General features: G+C 42.1%; 1 protein-coding gene across 1 annotated transcript; it reads left to right on the top strand.

The window, feature by feature from the left end:
* The first annotated feature begins 14352 nt into the window (after window positions 1–14352).
* Window positions 14353–16139, top strand: LOC137097170 (serine/threonine-protein kinase 17A-like). Its single transcript, XM_067468766.1, is given in 3 exon segments — window positions 14353–15037; window positions 15039–15254; window positions 15334–16139. Coding segments are annotated over 3 exon segments (942 nt in total). The 5' UTR covers window positions 14353–14432; the 3' UTR covers window positions 15455–16139.
* Window positions 16140–17068: the final 929 nt, after the last annotated feature.

Below are 17068 nucleotides of genomic sequence, written 5' to 3'. Positions count from 1 at the left end.
TTGGAAAACCCCGCTCTCCAGGCTCCTCTGGATGGGCTGCGGGAAGGCGCCGCAGCTTTCCAGGTACCTGCGCTTTTCCTCGGGTTGAGCAGCGCTTGGATCCAAAGCCAGAGGGAGAGAAGCTGATGCCAGGGCGCTGAGACTGACCAGGATCCCTCCCTTCCCTGGACTCCTTTGGTGCTGCTCCGAGGAGAGATGGAGCTGGGCGCCCCACTGGGGCTCTTCGTCCTGCTGTTGCTTCTTGCAGAGCCTTGGAGGGTCCATTCAGGTAAGGCAGGCACGAGCTGTCTGCTGTTGTTATTGTCTTGTGATGGGAGGCATCTATAAACACCCTAAAGGCAGCAGATCCCTTCTGAGATGGGATGCTAAGCAGGGTCTACCCTGGATAGCACTTGGATGGGAGACCGCCAAGCCATACCGAAGATTCAAAGTGTCAATGATAACATTATGTAATATGATTGCCCTAAAGGCAGCAGATCCCCTCTGAGATGGGATGCTAAGCAGGGTCTACCCTGGATAGCACTTGGATGGGAGACCGCCAAGCCATACCGAAGATTCCAAGTGTCAATGATAACACTATGAAATATGATTACCTTAAAGGCAGCAGATTCCCTCTGAGGTGGGATGCTAAGCAGGGTCGGCCCTGGATAGCACTTGGATGGGAGATCGCCAAGCCATACCGAAGATTCCAAGTGTCAATGATAACACTATGAAGTATGATTACCTTAAAGGCAGCAGATCCCCTCTGAGGTGTGATGCTAAGCAGGGTCGGCCCTGGATAGCACTTGGATGGGAGATCGCCAAGCCATACCGAAGATTCCAAGTGTCAATGATAACACTATGAAGTATGATTACCTTAAAGGCAGCAGATCCCCTCTGAGGTGGGATGCTAAGCAGGGTCGGCCCTGGATAGCACTTGGATGGGAGACCGCCAAGCCATACCGAAGATTCCAAGTGTCAATGATAACACTATGAAATATGATTACCTTAAAGGCAGCAGATCCCCTCTGAGGTGGGATGCTAAGCAGGGTCGGCCCTGGATAGCACTTGGATGGGAGATCGCCAAGCCATACCGAAGATTCCAAGTGTCAATGATAACACTATGAAGTATGATTACCTTAAAGGCAGCAGATCCCCTCTGAGGTGGGATGCTAAGCAGGGTCGGCCCTGGATAGCACTTGGATGGGAGACCGCCAAGCCATACCGAAGATTCCAAGTGTCAATAATAACACTATGAAATATGATTACCTTAAAGGCAGCAGATTCCCTCTGAGGTGGGATGCTAAGCAGGGTCGGCCCTGGATAGCACTTGGATGGGAGACCACCAAGCCATACCGAAGATTCCAAGTGTCAATAATAACACTATGAAATATGATTACCTTAAAGGCAGCAGATCCCCTCTGAGGTGGGATGCTAAGCAGGGTCGGCCCTGGATAGCACTTGGATGGGAGACCGCCAAGCCATACCGAAGATTCCAAGTGTCAATAATAACACTATGAAATATGATTACCCTAAAGGCAGCAGATCCCCTCTGAGCTGGGATGCTAAGCAGGGTCGACCTTGGATAGCATTTGGGTGCTGTAGGCTCTACGTTAGAGGAAGGAACTGGCCAAACCAATGAAGGCTTTCTCAACTCCGCCATTGATGGAATTGAACCAAACCCGGCACACAGAACTCCTATGACCAACAGAAAATACTGGAAGGGTTTGATGAGCATTGGCCTTGAGTAGAGGTCCAAAAACTAAGGCCAGGGGGCCAAATGTGGCCCTCCAAGGTCATTTACCCGGCCCTCGCTTAGGGTCAACCTAAGTCTGAAACAACTTGAAAGCACACAACAACAACAACAACAACAACAACAACAACAACAATCCTATCTCATCAGCCAAAAGCAGACCATTCCCATTGAAATACTAATATTTTATATTTGTTAAAATTGTTCTTCATTTTAATTATTGTATTGTTTTAAGTGTTTTTTGCACTACAAATAAGATATGTTCAGTGTACATAGGAATCCATTCATGCTTTTTTTTTTCAAATTATAATCCAGCCCTCCAACAGTTTGAGGGACTGTGACCTGGCCCTCTGTTTAAAAAGTTTGAGGACCCCTGGCCTTGAGTTTTGGAGTTGAAATTCATCTACATACAGAGAGCTATGTGGACTCAAAGAATAATGGATCTGGACAAAACGTGGTACCAATACTAAATATGCCCAAATGTGAACACTGATAGAGTTTGGGGGAAATAGACCTTGACATTTTGGAGTTGTAATTGCTGGGATTTATAGTTCACCGCGAGATGCAGAGCCAATCTTAAGAAATGGGGCTACAAAGTTGAATCCACGACATCCACGAGTGTGGAGAAGAGTAAACCACTGACCACCTGCTGCAATGCATCCTGAGCCCTGCCACATGCACAATGGAGGACCTCCTTGTAGCAACACCAGAGGCACTCCAAGTGGCCAGATACTGGTCAAAGGACATTTAATCAACTACCAAGTTTGCAAAATTTGTGGGGTTTTTTTTATCTGTTTGTTTGTTTTGTTCTGTTAGAAATGTAATACAATGGTCTGATTGCTGATGTCACAATAAATAAAGAAAGAAATAGTTCACCTACAATCAAAGAGCATTCTGAACCCTGCCAATAATAGAATTGGGCCAACCTTCCCACACAGAAACGCCATGATCAACAGAAAATACTGTTTTCTAAGGGTCTTTGGCCACCACTCTGACACCCCCTCGCAACCTCCCCAGGGGTCCCAACCCCCAGGTTGAGAAATGCTGCCCTATGGGGTTAGCATAAATACACATTAATCTCTGGAGAGGAATTAGTGGGGACTAGTAAGCTGCTCCACAGTGAAATAGATTTCCTAGGGACTGGTGAGTTCCTCTTCTTTTGGAGATCTTTAAACAAAGATTGAAAATCTTTGACAGTGTGTCTGGTCCAAATTGGATCTTGAGGTCTCATTGATAGAGACATTGATAGATAATTAGTGTCTCTACACACACCAAAAAAAAAAAAAAGACTTGTGAGGAATGACGACAATTTCATTTGATGGGGCAGAATTATTCTTCCTCAAGGAGACTCAAACGGCTTAGTCTGGAAGCTGCCCAGAGTCCCCTCGGGGAGATAGGGCAGCCTATAAATAAAGTATTATTATTACATTAAGAGCATTTCAAGACAATTTAAAATTTACAAAATTCAAACGAAATGGTTGAAAACATTATCAGTTACAATCCATTAAAAACATATTCAAAACTAAATTCCAGAGTGGCATGTGCTACTTTTCCATTCTGTCTATACAGGAAAGTAAGCAATTCAGATTCACTGGCAGAGAACCTGAGGGAGGAACTTGATGAGGGATCAGGTGGGAAGGGATCTGGCCTAGACCTCCACAATCTGAAGGGACAAAAAAGCCCTTTTCCCTGGCAAGGGGTTTGGTGGGTTGGAAAAACCATAGTGTGCCATTCTTTGCCCGGCACAGCCCTTAGCCCAAGGTACATGAGCAACATCGCCACCTGGATGAGGGACTTCAGGCGGAAAAGTCTTGGTGTCGAATTTGGAGGCCCCGGGAGTGGATGGGCAACACCAGTTCTCTAGCCACAGGTAAAGAGAGTGTGTTCTTTCGCTGCTGGGCTTGAAACAAAGAGCCTTTAAAACAGGACGTGCACCTTTTGGCCCAACAGGAAGCCAGGGGGCCCGAAGAGAATTTTTGAAGGATTTTCACCATAAACAGGCTTTAGAAGGCTTGTGAAATAACAAAGTTTTTGTTGGTGAACAATCAACAGAAACTCCTTTTGTCTTCAAAGGGTTAAACAAATACTTTCAGGCTTCAAACAACTGGTGGCTTCTAACTGATTCTTTGCTTTACTTTAAAGGAAAACCCCTTTCTAAATTTCTCCCAGGCTAACTATGAACTTAAAACTTATTGATGTGGATTCACTACCGGGCTGAACTGTGTCTCAACGCCGAGCAAACCTATCAAAAGGCTTGTAATCACTTAGCTGGAATCCTTGATGCTTAAAGCTGTTATTCCCTCCGGAATTCTTCAGGGCTGTAAAGCTGTTTCCCTGGAACCTTCGAGAATCTTTAGATCAGTGTTTCTCAACTTTGCTAATGCTGCAACCCCTTAATATCGTTCCTCATGTTGTGGTGACCCCCAACCATAAAATTATTTTCATTGCTTCTTCATAACTGTAATGTTATTGTTATGAATTGTAATGTAACTATCTGATATGCAGGATGTATTTTTATTTACTGGACCAAATTTGGCACAAATACCCGACACGCCCAAATTTGAATATTGGTAAGGTTTTTTGGGGTGTGTGTGATTTTGTCATTTGGGAGTTGCAGTCGCTGGGATGTGTCGTTCACCTATAATTAAAGAACGTTTTAAACTCCACCAACGATGGAATTCAAACAAACTTGGCACACAGAACTCCCATGACCAACAGAAGATAGTGAAAGGGTTTGGTGGAGTCTGGGGAAAATAGACCTTGACATTTGGGAGTTGTGGTTGTTGGGATTTATAGTTCACCTACAAAGAAAATTCTGAACCCCACCACTGATAGCATTGGGCCAAACTTCCCACACAGAACCCCCGTGCCCAACAGAAAATATTGTGTTTTCTGGTGGTCTTTGATGACCCCTCTGACACCCCCTCATGATCCCCCCAGGGGTCCCGACCCCCAGGTTGAGAAACGCTGCTTTAGATGATCTTAGGACTGGTTTTTCTCCTGGAGGTCTTAAGGGTCGAAACCTTTTTACAGGAGGAAATCTGTACACATCCTGTACATTGACTTCCCTGTAGAAAACTAACTGAAATAATTCCTCCCTCTTCCCAAAACCCAGAAAAAGGGGCGGAACCAAAGCTAAATGAAGATGGACAGGGGGCTTGCCCTATGACTGCAAACTATAACAGGAAGCCACCCTGTTGCAAAATCTCAAGCCTGAGATTGCAAACAACCCTTTAGTTCCAAGCAAATAAAATTGGAGCTCCTGGAACAGCTGTTCCAGAACAGAGTGAAAAGAAGAAAAGAAATTTGCTGTTGGTCAGGACTAGGGAAAAGTCTCCTCTTCAAACCGATGATACAGAATTGCCAAATCATATTGGAAGAATATCCATGGAAAAATAGAAAAGATATTAGACATGAAGTTCGAACTAAAACCTGAAGATTTCCTTTTAGGAATAATAGACTTCGAAATGGATTTAAACAAAGATAAGCTTTTTAATTACCTGGTGACAGCAGCCAGAATAAACTATGCAAAATTCTGGAGAACGAAAAAGACTCCATCCCAAGATCAATGGTTAATGAAAAAATTAGATATTATGAATATGGACAAATTAACCCAACGGATGAGCATAAAGCAGAACTCAAAAATATCCAAAATGGGCTGGACACCAATAAAGAACTTTATAAATCAAGAGAACCTGAAATGGTTAATAGACATAAGATAAACATAAACAACAAAAGCTCTTGAGAGAGAATATGGAAAGAAACTGGCCTAATAATCATGAGAGATCAGATGATTAAATAAAAAAGGACCTATCCGAGGTGAAGATTGGAAGTCAAACCAATTACCCAACCCAAACTCCAACCACAACCCCAACGCTCCTGTTTTTTCCTTTTTCTTTCTTTCTTTTCTCTCTCTCCCCCTTTTTTCCTGGATCCTGAATCTATACTTTCCTACTTTCCTATACTAATCATATGTTCCCCCACTTTATTGTTATTTGTAAATCTTAATAAAATATTTTTAAAACCGATGATGCTGTTGCTGAAAGTGACAAACTTACTGCTGGATTTTTGCAGGTTGAGGCTGTTGATCAATCACAATGCCCCGCCCTTGTCAAAATATGTCAGTTTCTTCATGCTGTTATAGGTATTATCCAGAATGTATCCTTTTTTGAACTGCCAGCAGGCGGATGCTGGGAGTTGTAGTTCAAAAAAGTAAGTTCCTCCCTCTAGAGCCATGGATAGAAGAACATCAGGTGAAGGAGACTTGGATGAAGGCAAACAAATTGAAATTGAATCCAGACAAGACAGAGATACTCCTGGTCAAAGTATAGAGTTACAGCCTGTGCTGGACAGGGTTACACTGCCACTGAAATCACAGGTTTGCAGCTTAGGAGCTCTCCTGTATTCATCACTGAATTCAGGTTTCAACAATGGCCAGAGGAGATTTCACACAATTAAAACTTGTGCTCCAGTTGCACCCATACCTTCAGAAGCAAGACTTGGCCACGGTGGTCCATGCTCTTGTTACATCTCGAATAGATCACTGCAATGTGCTCTTTGTGGGGCTGCCTTTGAAGACTGTTCGAAAACTTCAAGTAGTCCAACAGGTAGTAGCCAGATTGCTCACTGGAGCAATGTTAAGGGAGCACTCCCCCCCCCCCCCCACACACACACATTATGCCAGTTCTACTGGTTGCCAGTCTGCTACCAAGAACAATTTAAAGTACTTGCTTTAGCCTATAAAGCCCTAAACATTTCTGGCCTAGCCTACCTGTCTAAATGAATCTCCCTCTATGAACCACCTCGGAGGCTAAGATCTCCCTGCTCTCAGTCTCAGTGTGGCTGGTGGAAACAAGAGACAGGGCCTTTTCAGTGGTGGACCCTCAGCTGTGGAACTCTTTTCCTAGTGAAATTAAATCAGCTCCCTCCCTCCTGACCTTTAGAAAGAAGCTGAAAATCTGGCTATGGGACCAGGCTTCCAGAGAATAGTCAGTGCAATAGGCTGCTATGAAACAAGTGCAAATACAATTGGAATGGCTCCTGGATTATGGCTCTGATTTTTGTGTGGTTTTTAGTAGTTGGGTTTAATGTATTAATATGTTGTAATTTTAAATTTTAATGCTTTTACTGTGTGTGTATATTGTATTTGTATGTTTGTTTTTATGGCATTGAATTACTGCCCATTTGGAAGTCACCCTGAGTCCCCTTTGGGGTGAGATAGAACAGAGTAAAATACAGCAAATAAATAAATAAGTAAGACATTGAGAGAGGAAAGAATAAGCACAAACAATCTTTTAAAAAATTAATGTATTTATCAATCAAAATGTATAAGTATACATCCTTTCCCCTTTTTACAATATCTTGGACAGGGAAGTATGCCATATTTTGCACAAATAAAAAGAAGAAAATCAAGCACAAATATAATTTTTTAACTTTCTCCAGTTAAAACTTATACTGATCATATGCCTCTACTACACATCTTTTGTCTACTTATGCATATATTATTATTATTATTATTATTATTATTATTATTATTATTATTTGAAACACAACAAGATGAGTCCACAGCAGACACTCTACTGGCTGTTGAATTGGATCACAGGTCGGACGCTTCCCAAGTGTGCAGATCCCGGTAAGGTGGCCTTCTGCAGCTGGCAGATGGTAGTTTTGTCAGTGCCGATTGTGTTTAAGTGCAGGCCAAGGTCTTTAGGCACTGCACCCAGTGTGCCAATCACCACTGGGAACACCTTTACTGGCTTGTGCCAGTCTTTGCAGTTCCATTTTTAAATCCTCATATTGTGTCAGCTTTTCCAGTTGTTTCTCTTCAATCCTGCTGTCACCTGGGATTGCGACATCGATGATCCATACTTTGTTTTTTAACACGATTGTGAGGTCAGGAGTATTATGCTCCAGAACTCTCTCTGCCTGAATTCAGAAGTCCCAGAGGAGTTTGGCATGTTCATTCTCTGTAACTTTTTCTGGCTTGTGATCCCACCAGTTCTTTGCTGCAGGTAGATTATTATTATTATTATTATTATTATTATTACTACTACTACTACTAATAATAATAATAATAATAATAATAATAATATGTCTTTCCCCCCTCTCCCCTTATTTTGTGCCATCTTCACTGGAACCAACTCATCTTATTTCACAAGTCCTGTTGCCATATTTTCCAAAAATCTGCTTGTTTCCATATTCCTTTTTTAATATTAATATTGTAAGTCAGTTTGTCATTAATAGCTATGTTCCATATTTCCCTGACCATTCTTCTAACTGAATTTCCTTTCTTTCATTCCAATTTTTTGCTACTAACAATTTCACTAAATTTAGCAAATTAGAGATCAATTCCTTCTCCTCTTGTGAAGGAATTGTATTGTCATGTATGAGAAATAATGCTGAGTTTGGTGTACTCCCTATTTCTATTTTTATTATTGTTCTTATTTCTTTAAATATTCTTTCCCAATTTTTTGTATAATTTTACAGGACCACCACATATGAAAATATGAACCCATTTCCTGACAGCCTCTCCAGCACTGCTTTGAATAATTTTTATCTATCTGATTTAGTCTAATGGGGGTTAGGTATCATCTCCATATCATTTTGTAACAGTTTTCCTTAATTCTTATTATGGACATATTTTTTAGTGATCTCACACTCCATATCCTTGCCCATTCTTAATTATTCCTTTCCCCTCCTAAATCTACTTCTCATACTTCACTCAAGTGGTCTTGTTCCTGTTCGTCCATTAGTAATAGTTTATAGATATTGCTTACTGTTACTTACTTACTTAGGCGATCCCTCGTTGGACGAGTAAGATGGTCTTCCATTATGGATTTCCTTGTGGGTCCGTATGTGGCTGTGGAGCCCTATTCTTGCTCTGCATCTTCTTCCGCAGTGAGGGCATTGGTTTCCAGGTGGAAGGCAGTCCCGGTCGGGGTTGGCTTGACGCGCCTTCCTCCTGGCACGTTTCACTCTTTCACCCTCCACTCGTGCCTCCTCAAATTTTGCAGCACTGCTGGTCACAGCTGTCCTCCAGCTGGAGCGCTCAAGGGCCAGGGCTTCCCAGTTCTCAGTGTCTATGCCAGAGTTTTTAAGGTTGGCTTTGAGCCCATCTTTAAATCTCTTTTCCTGTCCACCAACGTTCCGTTTTCCATTCTTAAGTTCGGAGTAGAGCAACTGCTTTGGGAGACGGTGGTCAGGCATCCGGACAACGTGGCCGGCCCAACGGAGTTGATGTTGGAGGACCATCGCTTCAATGCTGGTGGTCTTTGCTTCTTCCAGCACACTGACGTTTGTCCGCTTGTCTTCCCAGGAGATTTGGAGGATTTTCCGGAGGCAGCGCTGATGGAATCGTTCCAGGAGTTGCATGTGACGTCTGTAGACAGTCCACGTCTCACAGGCATAGAGCAGGGTTGGGAGGACAATAGCTTTATAGACAAGCACCTTGGTCTCCCTACGGATGTCCCGGTCCTCAAACACTCTCTGCTTCATTCTGGAAAATGCTGCACTTGCAGAGCTCAGGGGGTGTTGTATTTCTCCCCTCCAGAGGAACCGTGGACATGATCTTCACTGCACGACAGCTCCAAGAAAAATGCAGGGAACAAAACCAACCTCTATACATGGCATTCATCGACCTTGCAAAGGCATTCGACACAGTGAATCGCAGCGCTCTCTGGAACATCCTCCACAAAATCGGGTGCCCAAGCAAATTTGTGAACATCCTGCGGCTCCTCCATGATGACATGATGGCAACAGTCTTGGACAGCAGTGGCTCCCAAAGTGACCCATTTAAAGTGGTGTCAAACAGGGATGTGTTATTGCCCCAACTCTATTCTCCATCTTCATCGCTATGATACTTCACCTTGTTGATGGGAAGCTTCCCACCGGAGTGGAAATAATCTATCGGACAGGTGGCAAGCTATTCAACCTCAGCAGACTGAAAGCCAAAACCAAGGTTACAACAACAGCTGTTATAGAACTCCAGTATGCTGATGACAATGTCGTCTGTGCGCATTCAGAAGAAGATCTACAAGCCACTCTAAACACCTTCGCAGAAGCATACGAGAAGCTCAGCCTGTCATTGAACATTGAAAAAACCAAGGTGCTTTTCCAGCAGGCACCAGCCATCCCCTCTCCAATGCCAGTGATACAGCTTAATGGTGTAACATTAGAAAATGTGGACCATTTCCGCTACCTTGGCAGCCACCTCTGCTTACTGTGCCTTTTAATGTTACATTCTCTTCTTTAACCTCCCTTTGAGTTATCATCTTCTCAAATTCCACATATTCCCTACCCCCACTATACTTTTTTCCTTATATCACTTGATGATTCCCCCAATTGTAAGTATTTATACCATTTTAATCCTCTTCCTATTAATTGTTCTTTTATCCTTTCCATATTTACCACCTTCAGATCCCAATCCCTTATTTTCATTATACCATTATACCATTTCCATTAAATTCTGCTTCAAGTTCTTTTTTTTATGTTTACTGAGAAAACTTTTGTCATCAAAACTGGCATCATAAGCGAAATACCTTGCATTTTTAAATACTTCCCCAAAATCTCCAATTTTTTAAAAAAGGATTATTTAAATTATTATACCATTTCTTTTTACCCTTTCTTCTATTATCCCTATAGAAAATGTATTCTAATTTCAGTTGTATTTTTTATCAATTTCTTCTAACCACTCTAATCCCGTTTGTTTTGCTAAATGTTCTACTATATATCTTATTTGATTAGAATGAAAAGCAAATAAGATATTGATTACCTTACCACCCATCACCCCCCATTATAAGTCTAGCACAGAGGGTCCTCAAACTAAGGCCCAGGGACTGGATACGGCCCTGCTGAAGTTAGACAGGCGCCCTCCTTGATGGCCTTTCGTAGGAGCCTGAAAACATGGCTCTTCGAGCAGGCCTTCAACTGAGTGTTATCATTGGAACGATACTGGAATGTACTATGACTATGAAAGTGACTATGACCCCAGGATTTGACGAAGCGGATTTTTAGCACAAGGCACAAGGAAGCAATGGTTTCAAACGGAAGGGAAAGACATTTGGCTGAAATGTTAGGAAGAACTTCCTGAGAGTAAGAGAATGGTGTAGGTTGTCTGGGAATGTGGTGGAGTCACCTTCTCTGGAGATTTTTCTGCAGAGGCTGTCTGTTGGGATTGCTTTGATTGTGCCGTCTTCCATGCCACGGTGTTGGACTGGATGGCTTTTGGGGGTCTCTTCCAGCTCCAGGATTCTAGGATGATATATCAAGGGTAGTCAATACAGGGTCTAATGGATGCACTTTTTCTCTCCCATCCACCATCTCATTCTGACCAGAGGAACTCCAAGTGGCCAGATACTGGTCAAAGGACATTTAATCAACTACCAAGCTTGCAGACATTGTGTTTTGTCTGTTTGTTTGTTTGTTTGTTCTGTTCTGTTAGAAATGAAATAAAATGGTCTGGTTGCCCCTGATATGATAAATAAATCCTGACCAAGGCTAACCCTTTTGGGTCCAAATGTTTCCTGTCTTTCCTTCTCTTTCTGCCTCGGAAAAGGAAGAGGAAGGGGACGAAAAGGCAAGGAGGGCACTTGGGGAGAATACCTGGCCCCTTGGCCCACCCACCCTGCTCCGGCCCATCAAAGTTTGCCCATTCCTGGTATATAGGGTAACTGCCAGCCTTCTCTAAGACAGTTACTCACTCTTAAGTCCCCGGTGGCTTAAGTGGGTTAAACCCCTGTGCCGGCAGGACTGAAGACCAACAGGTCGCAGGTTCGAATCCAGGCAGAGGCGGATGAGCTCCCTCTATCAGCTCCAGCTCCTCATGTGGGGACATGAGAGAAGCCTCCCACAAGGATGATAAAAACATCAATTCATCCGGGCGTCCCCTGGGCAACATCCTTGCAGACGGCCAATTCTCTCACACCAGAAGCGACTTGCAGTTTCTCAAGTTGCTCCTGACACGACAAAAAAACAAAACTCTTTGAGACAGCTGCCAGCAGCCATCCTGAGTTTCAAGGGAAAATGAAAGTTTTGGTTGGATGGCTGTGCTTTCCCCTCACTGCTACAGACAGAGCAAACAGACCTTGGGGAGGAAGAGAATGGGGAGATGTCTGGACCCAAAGTGTGGTACAGTGTCTGCCGGAGACAGCAGTGGCACGGTAAAGGAAGATCAACTAATCCTCTATGGGAGGATTCCCCCAAGGACCCAGAAACCAAACTGACAGTATGGGGGAGAGGTTGTAGTTTCAGGCAATTGTGCAGAGTTGTGGTGTTTTTTTCTGGTGCAGGAATCCCTCACAATTTGTGGAACTTTTTAAAAAGAAATTTCCAAAAATGAAAGGTAGGAGGAGAGGGAGAGAATGAAGTAGTTGGTTTAAATCCTGAAGGAGCTTTCCTGACTCCACCAATGTTCAGATTTGGGTATGTTGAGTATTTATGCCAAGTTTGGTCCAGATCCATCATTGTTTGCATCTACAATACTCTCTGGATGCAAGTGAACTACAACTCCGAAACTCAAAACTATTACCAAACCCTTCCTGTATTTTCTGTTGGTCATGGGAGTTCTGCGTGCCAAGTTTGGTTCAATTCCATAATTGGTGGAGTTCAGAATGCTTTTTGATTGTAGATGAACCGTAAATCCCAACAACTACAACTCCCAAATGACAAAATCAACCCCCCAACCCCATCAGTACTCAAATTTGGGCATATTGAGTATTTGTGCCAATTTTGGTCCAGTCAATTAAAATGCATCTTGCATCTCAGATATTTACATTATGATTCATGACAGTAGCAAAATTACAGTTATGAAGTAGCAATTAAAATAATTTTATGGTTGGGGGTCCCCACAACATGAGGAAGTGTGTTCGTTGGGTCTGTTGACACATCTCAACAAGCGATCAAGAACCTGCTATTTGATGCATTGGGCCTTTTCAATGCTAGAACGGGTGACAAACTGAAGTTGAATCAGGACTTCAAACTGTTTGCATCAGAGTGGAATGCAGCCTCAAACCCAACCACAGAAATCGCGTTGGCATCAACACAGATTCAGGCGGTACAACCATCATCCTTACCGTCAACAATGCAAGCCATCTCCGGCCCCAACACTGCAACCACAGTACTGGCCTCAACAGGGCCAAAAGCATCAAGCTTGACCTGGTAATAGCTAACCCAAGCATCGGGTTTGATGGTGCGCCCAACGATACCATGTCTCTATCACCTACCGTTGCCAAATCCATGTCAGAAAGACCAAAATTTGGGAGAAATCTAAAAAGAAATTATGTAAAAAAAAAGATGCCTGCCTCATCTATAACCTGAGCCCCTCAACAACCCTCCATTTGGTAACAATCTTGCTCACAATGCCAGTGCCTGGAGAAGCATTACCTCAGATGCGTGAGTGATCAATATTGTACAAAATGGCTATCAGTTCACCGTGCTTCCCTTCAGTCTTGCCACAGTACCTCAAATGTTTACAAAATGCATGTTGGTGGTGGCAGTATACCTATGCACACACCATATCAGACTTTTTCCTAACCTGAGTGATTAGCTAATGGTTGCATGATCACCAAGGACCCTCAAATCCAATATGCAACTCACCCTGTCGATTCTAGACTCCCTCAGCCTCCTACTGAATGCCAAGAAGTCACATCTCACCCCAACAACCTCGACAAAGTTTATTGGGATGATGTTCGATTCCATGTCCCAAAGAGCCTATTTCCCTGAAGAAAGGTTCTCTGCACTCCAAAAAGACATAAACCTCTGCCAATCTTGTCACCGGGTCCAAGCCAAGTCCATCCAAGTGCTCCTAGGCTGCATGGCCTCTTTCAGCCCCACGCCTTCCTGCCAGGACTCTCACCTCGTCACACAGCAACCCAGCTCTCCTTCCTCTCCTCCTTTCTTGTGCAACACGCACCTTCCTCTCCTCCTCTCTCAGTGCCAATGTTCCCACTTTTCCTTATTCATATAAACACAGCATTCCCCCCAAAATGTATAGTTAAAATAAACTATGGGGATTATTGAAAGGATGTGTAAGCACATTTGCATTGAAGAAGGTTAGAATAATGACCTAATCAGAGTTGGAGAGTCTTTTTTTAAATTACAGTTTTATATAAATATTCAAAAACATTTAACCTATTGATGCCTCAATTAATGTAATTTTATTGGTATCCATTTTTATTTTGAAATTTACCAGTAGCTGTTGCATTTCCCACCCTCAGCTTATACTAAAGTCAATAAGTTTTCCTAGGTTTTTTTGTGGTAAAATTAGGTGCCTTGGCTTATATTTGGGTCAGCTTATACTCAAGTATATATAGTACATTGTTTTATTCCCTACATGGTGTCCGGTTTTTTTTATTAATAAATTTTATTCACATTTTCCATTGCTGTTGTACATAAAAGGGGAAGAAAAGTAACACTGAGATTACCAAGAGTTTGGGGGAAGGAAAAGAGATGGGGGAAAGGGAAGGGGAGAATAAGTTGAGTGGTGGGATAGGCTCAGGCTTCTTGTGAGAGTAAACAGAAGAACACGCACATGCACACATGCATAAGGAAAAGATACATTTTGCATTTATGTTCTTATAACATTTTCCTAATTTCTGTGGTGTCATGTACCATCAGCCCCGGGCGCGAGCTGGGCAGGGGCAAATTTGCAGTAGTAAAGAAATGTGTGAAGAAAGAGACTGAAAAAGAATTTGCAGCAAAATTTATGAGGAAAAGAAGAAAGGGACAAGGTTGCCGGATGGAGATCATTCATGAGATTGCAGTTCTGGAACTAGCACAACTCAATCACTGGGTTATCACCTTGCATGAAGTGTATGAAACACCTACAGAAATGATTTTGGTTTTGGAATATGCTGCAGGTGGAGAAATTTTTGACCAGTGTGTAGCTGAAAGAGAAGATGCTTTCAAAGAAAAAGATGTTAGACATCTCATGAGACAGATATTAGAAGGATTTTCATTTTTGCATCGAAATAATGTAGTTCACCTTGATTTGAAGCCACAGAATATTCTGCTAACCAGTGAATCACCATTGGGAGACATTAGGCTAGTAGACTTTGGCCTTTCCAGAGTAATGAAAAATAGTGAAGAACTAAGAGAAATTATGGGAACACCTGAGTATGTAGCACCTGAAATCCTGAGTTACGATCCAATCAGTACTGCAACAGATATGTGGAGCATTGGAGTACTAGGATATGTTATGCTAACAGGAGTATCACCTTTCTTGGGAAGTGATAAACAAGAAACATTCTTAAATATTTCACAGATGAATGTAAATTATGCTGAGGATAATACACAACCTGTGTTCCTCAGATAAACCTGAGGAACGGGCAACAGCAGACGAATGCCTGCTACACTCTTGGTTAGCACAGACTGATGTTCATGATACTCTAAGGTGGATTAGGACCACAGAAGAGGAGCCAAATGCCGCTATTCTAAATGAAGAAGATTCTGCTTCTGAAACCTCTACAGATGGAGAAAAAACCGAAGAATCAGCAGTGACAGAAGAATTGATTGTAGTAGCTTCATATACAGGGTTAGTCAAAATGAATAGGCCAATTCGGGTACAATTAATTTTCTTATTGGCCTATTCATTTTGACTAACCCTGTACATTGGGCCAGTGTAGGCAGTCAGAAAAAGATAAAATTGTTGAACAGAAAACCATTTCCAAGCGGTTTAAATTTGAGGAACCATTATTACAAGAAATACCTGGAGAATTTATTTATTGAATTTCATCTTAGTTTCTTCCTCTTGAAACTTAAAATTCAAACTCTAGAAACTGTGTCCCTTCCTTTCTGTACATAACTAAATTACACATTCATATACAAAAGTAATTCTGAAGAGGAAGGGAATGTTCAAAAAGTTAACTAGAAAACCGTGCCAAACTCCTTATTTTTATGGAATTGATTCATGAGACGTATCTTTTAGAGAAGAGCTAGAAGCAGTCATTCATTTTTTCCCCCTACATTGTTTATATGTAAAGCTTTTGGATTATATCTTCTATTGAGAATATTTGCAGTTGTGAACGATACTTGTTAGATATTTTTGTTATCTGGACAATCTGATAGGTGTGCTTTGTCAAGTCTAGCAAAACATAAAAAGCCATTAGTATTTGAACACAGGGTGCCTTTATTTATACTAAGCTACATTCTACATCCTGGCATAATCCCTGGTGAATTGTCTTACCTCTCCTCCTTCCACTTATGACTGCCTAGTCATGCTAACCTTCAAATTCAAACTAAGTAAGTCAGAACCTGAGTGTGGCCATTTTACTCTAGACTGGTTTGTATCAACCAGGTCTGCACAACCTGTGCCCCTCCAGGTGTTTTGGACTTCAGCTCCCAGAATTCCAGACCATTGGACAGGCAGGCAAGAGCTTCTGGGGGTTGGAGTCCCAGGCCCATGGAGGGCCACAGGTTTTGCAGGTTTTGCAGGCCTGGTATAGACTCATCCAATTTCTATATTACATTATATAAAGTTGTTTTGCCTTTAGTCTGCCTTGAAAGGAGTCCTTATAAGAAGTAAAACAGTAAATAAAGCAGTGTAAATCAGCATGTTGTCACTGATGGAGTGGCCTTTTTCATGGGTCTCTTGCTGTTTGATCTATACTATCTCATTCTGTAATCAATAGTAAAGCTATTTTGTATTTATCAGAAAGTCACCAGTTTCGTAATTCTGGCAGTCGGCTCTTACTGTCCTGGCACTGAGATATGCATTACTCTGTATCTGTTTAGTCCTCTTGGAAGGCCACCTTTTCAGATCCGTACAGGAGCAAACATGTGCTAGTTTGTCAGTATTATTTATTTTAAGAGCACAATATTGTTATAATATACGGATGAAATTCACATCGAAGCCTTATTGACTGAATAGTGTGGGATTTCCATAATTTTCTCCACGTTATCAGATCATTAGCTTGCCTTTAGCAGAAATTGTGCTGGACTTCTGAAACCTCTTAGCAATGAATCTGTTTCTGCAAAACAAGGTTTTATGAAGTGAAGTTGGAAATAAGCTATTCTTTAAAAACATGGTACACAAAACTTAGGATACTATTTGATGCTGACAGAATAAGAAACCTTTTGAGTGGTTTTTGTAAAACAACTGAATTCCGTTAAAGAAGTACAAAATTTAAAATTACCTAGCATGAAGATAATGTGTTAGTCTTATGAGTTACAATGGAAGCCTATAAGTGGTCTGACTTTATGTTTCCTGGGGATCGATCTAGTGTTTTTGGCTATTTGATATTAATGGTTCACCATTTGGATACATTTTATGAAGGCCATGCTTGAGCTAAGCTGCTGCATGTCTTAGAACTTGCATCAGGGGTCCAATATATACTAAAAGGA

The sequence above is a fragment of the Anolis sagrei genome, chromosome 5 (genome assembly GCF_037176765.1).
Source record: "Anolis sagrei isolate rAnoSag1 chromosome 5, rAnoSag1.mat, whole genome shotgun sequence".
In the NCBI taxonomy this organism is placed as follows: domain Eukaryota; kingdom Metazoa; phylum Chordata; class Lepidosauria; order Squamata; family Dactyloidae; genus Anolis; species Anolis sagrei.
Note: the sequence above shows the minus strand (reverse complement) of the source record. Positions and strands in the feature narration are given on the sequence as shown.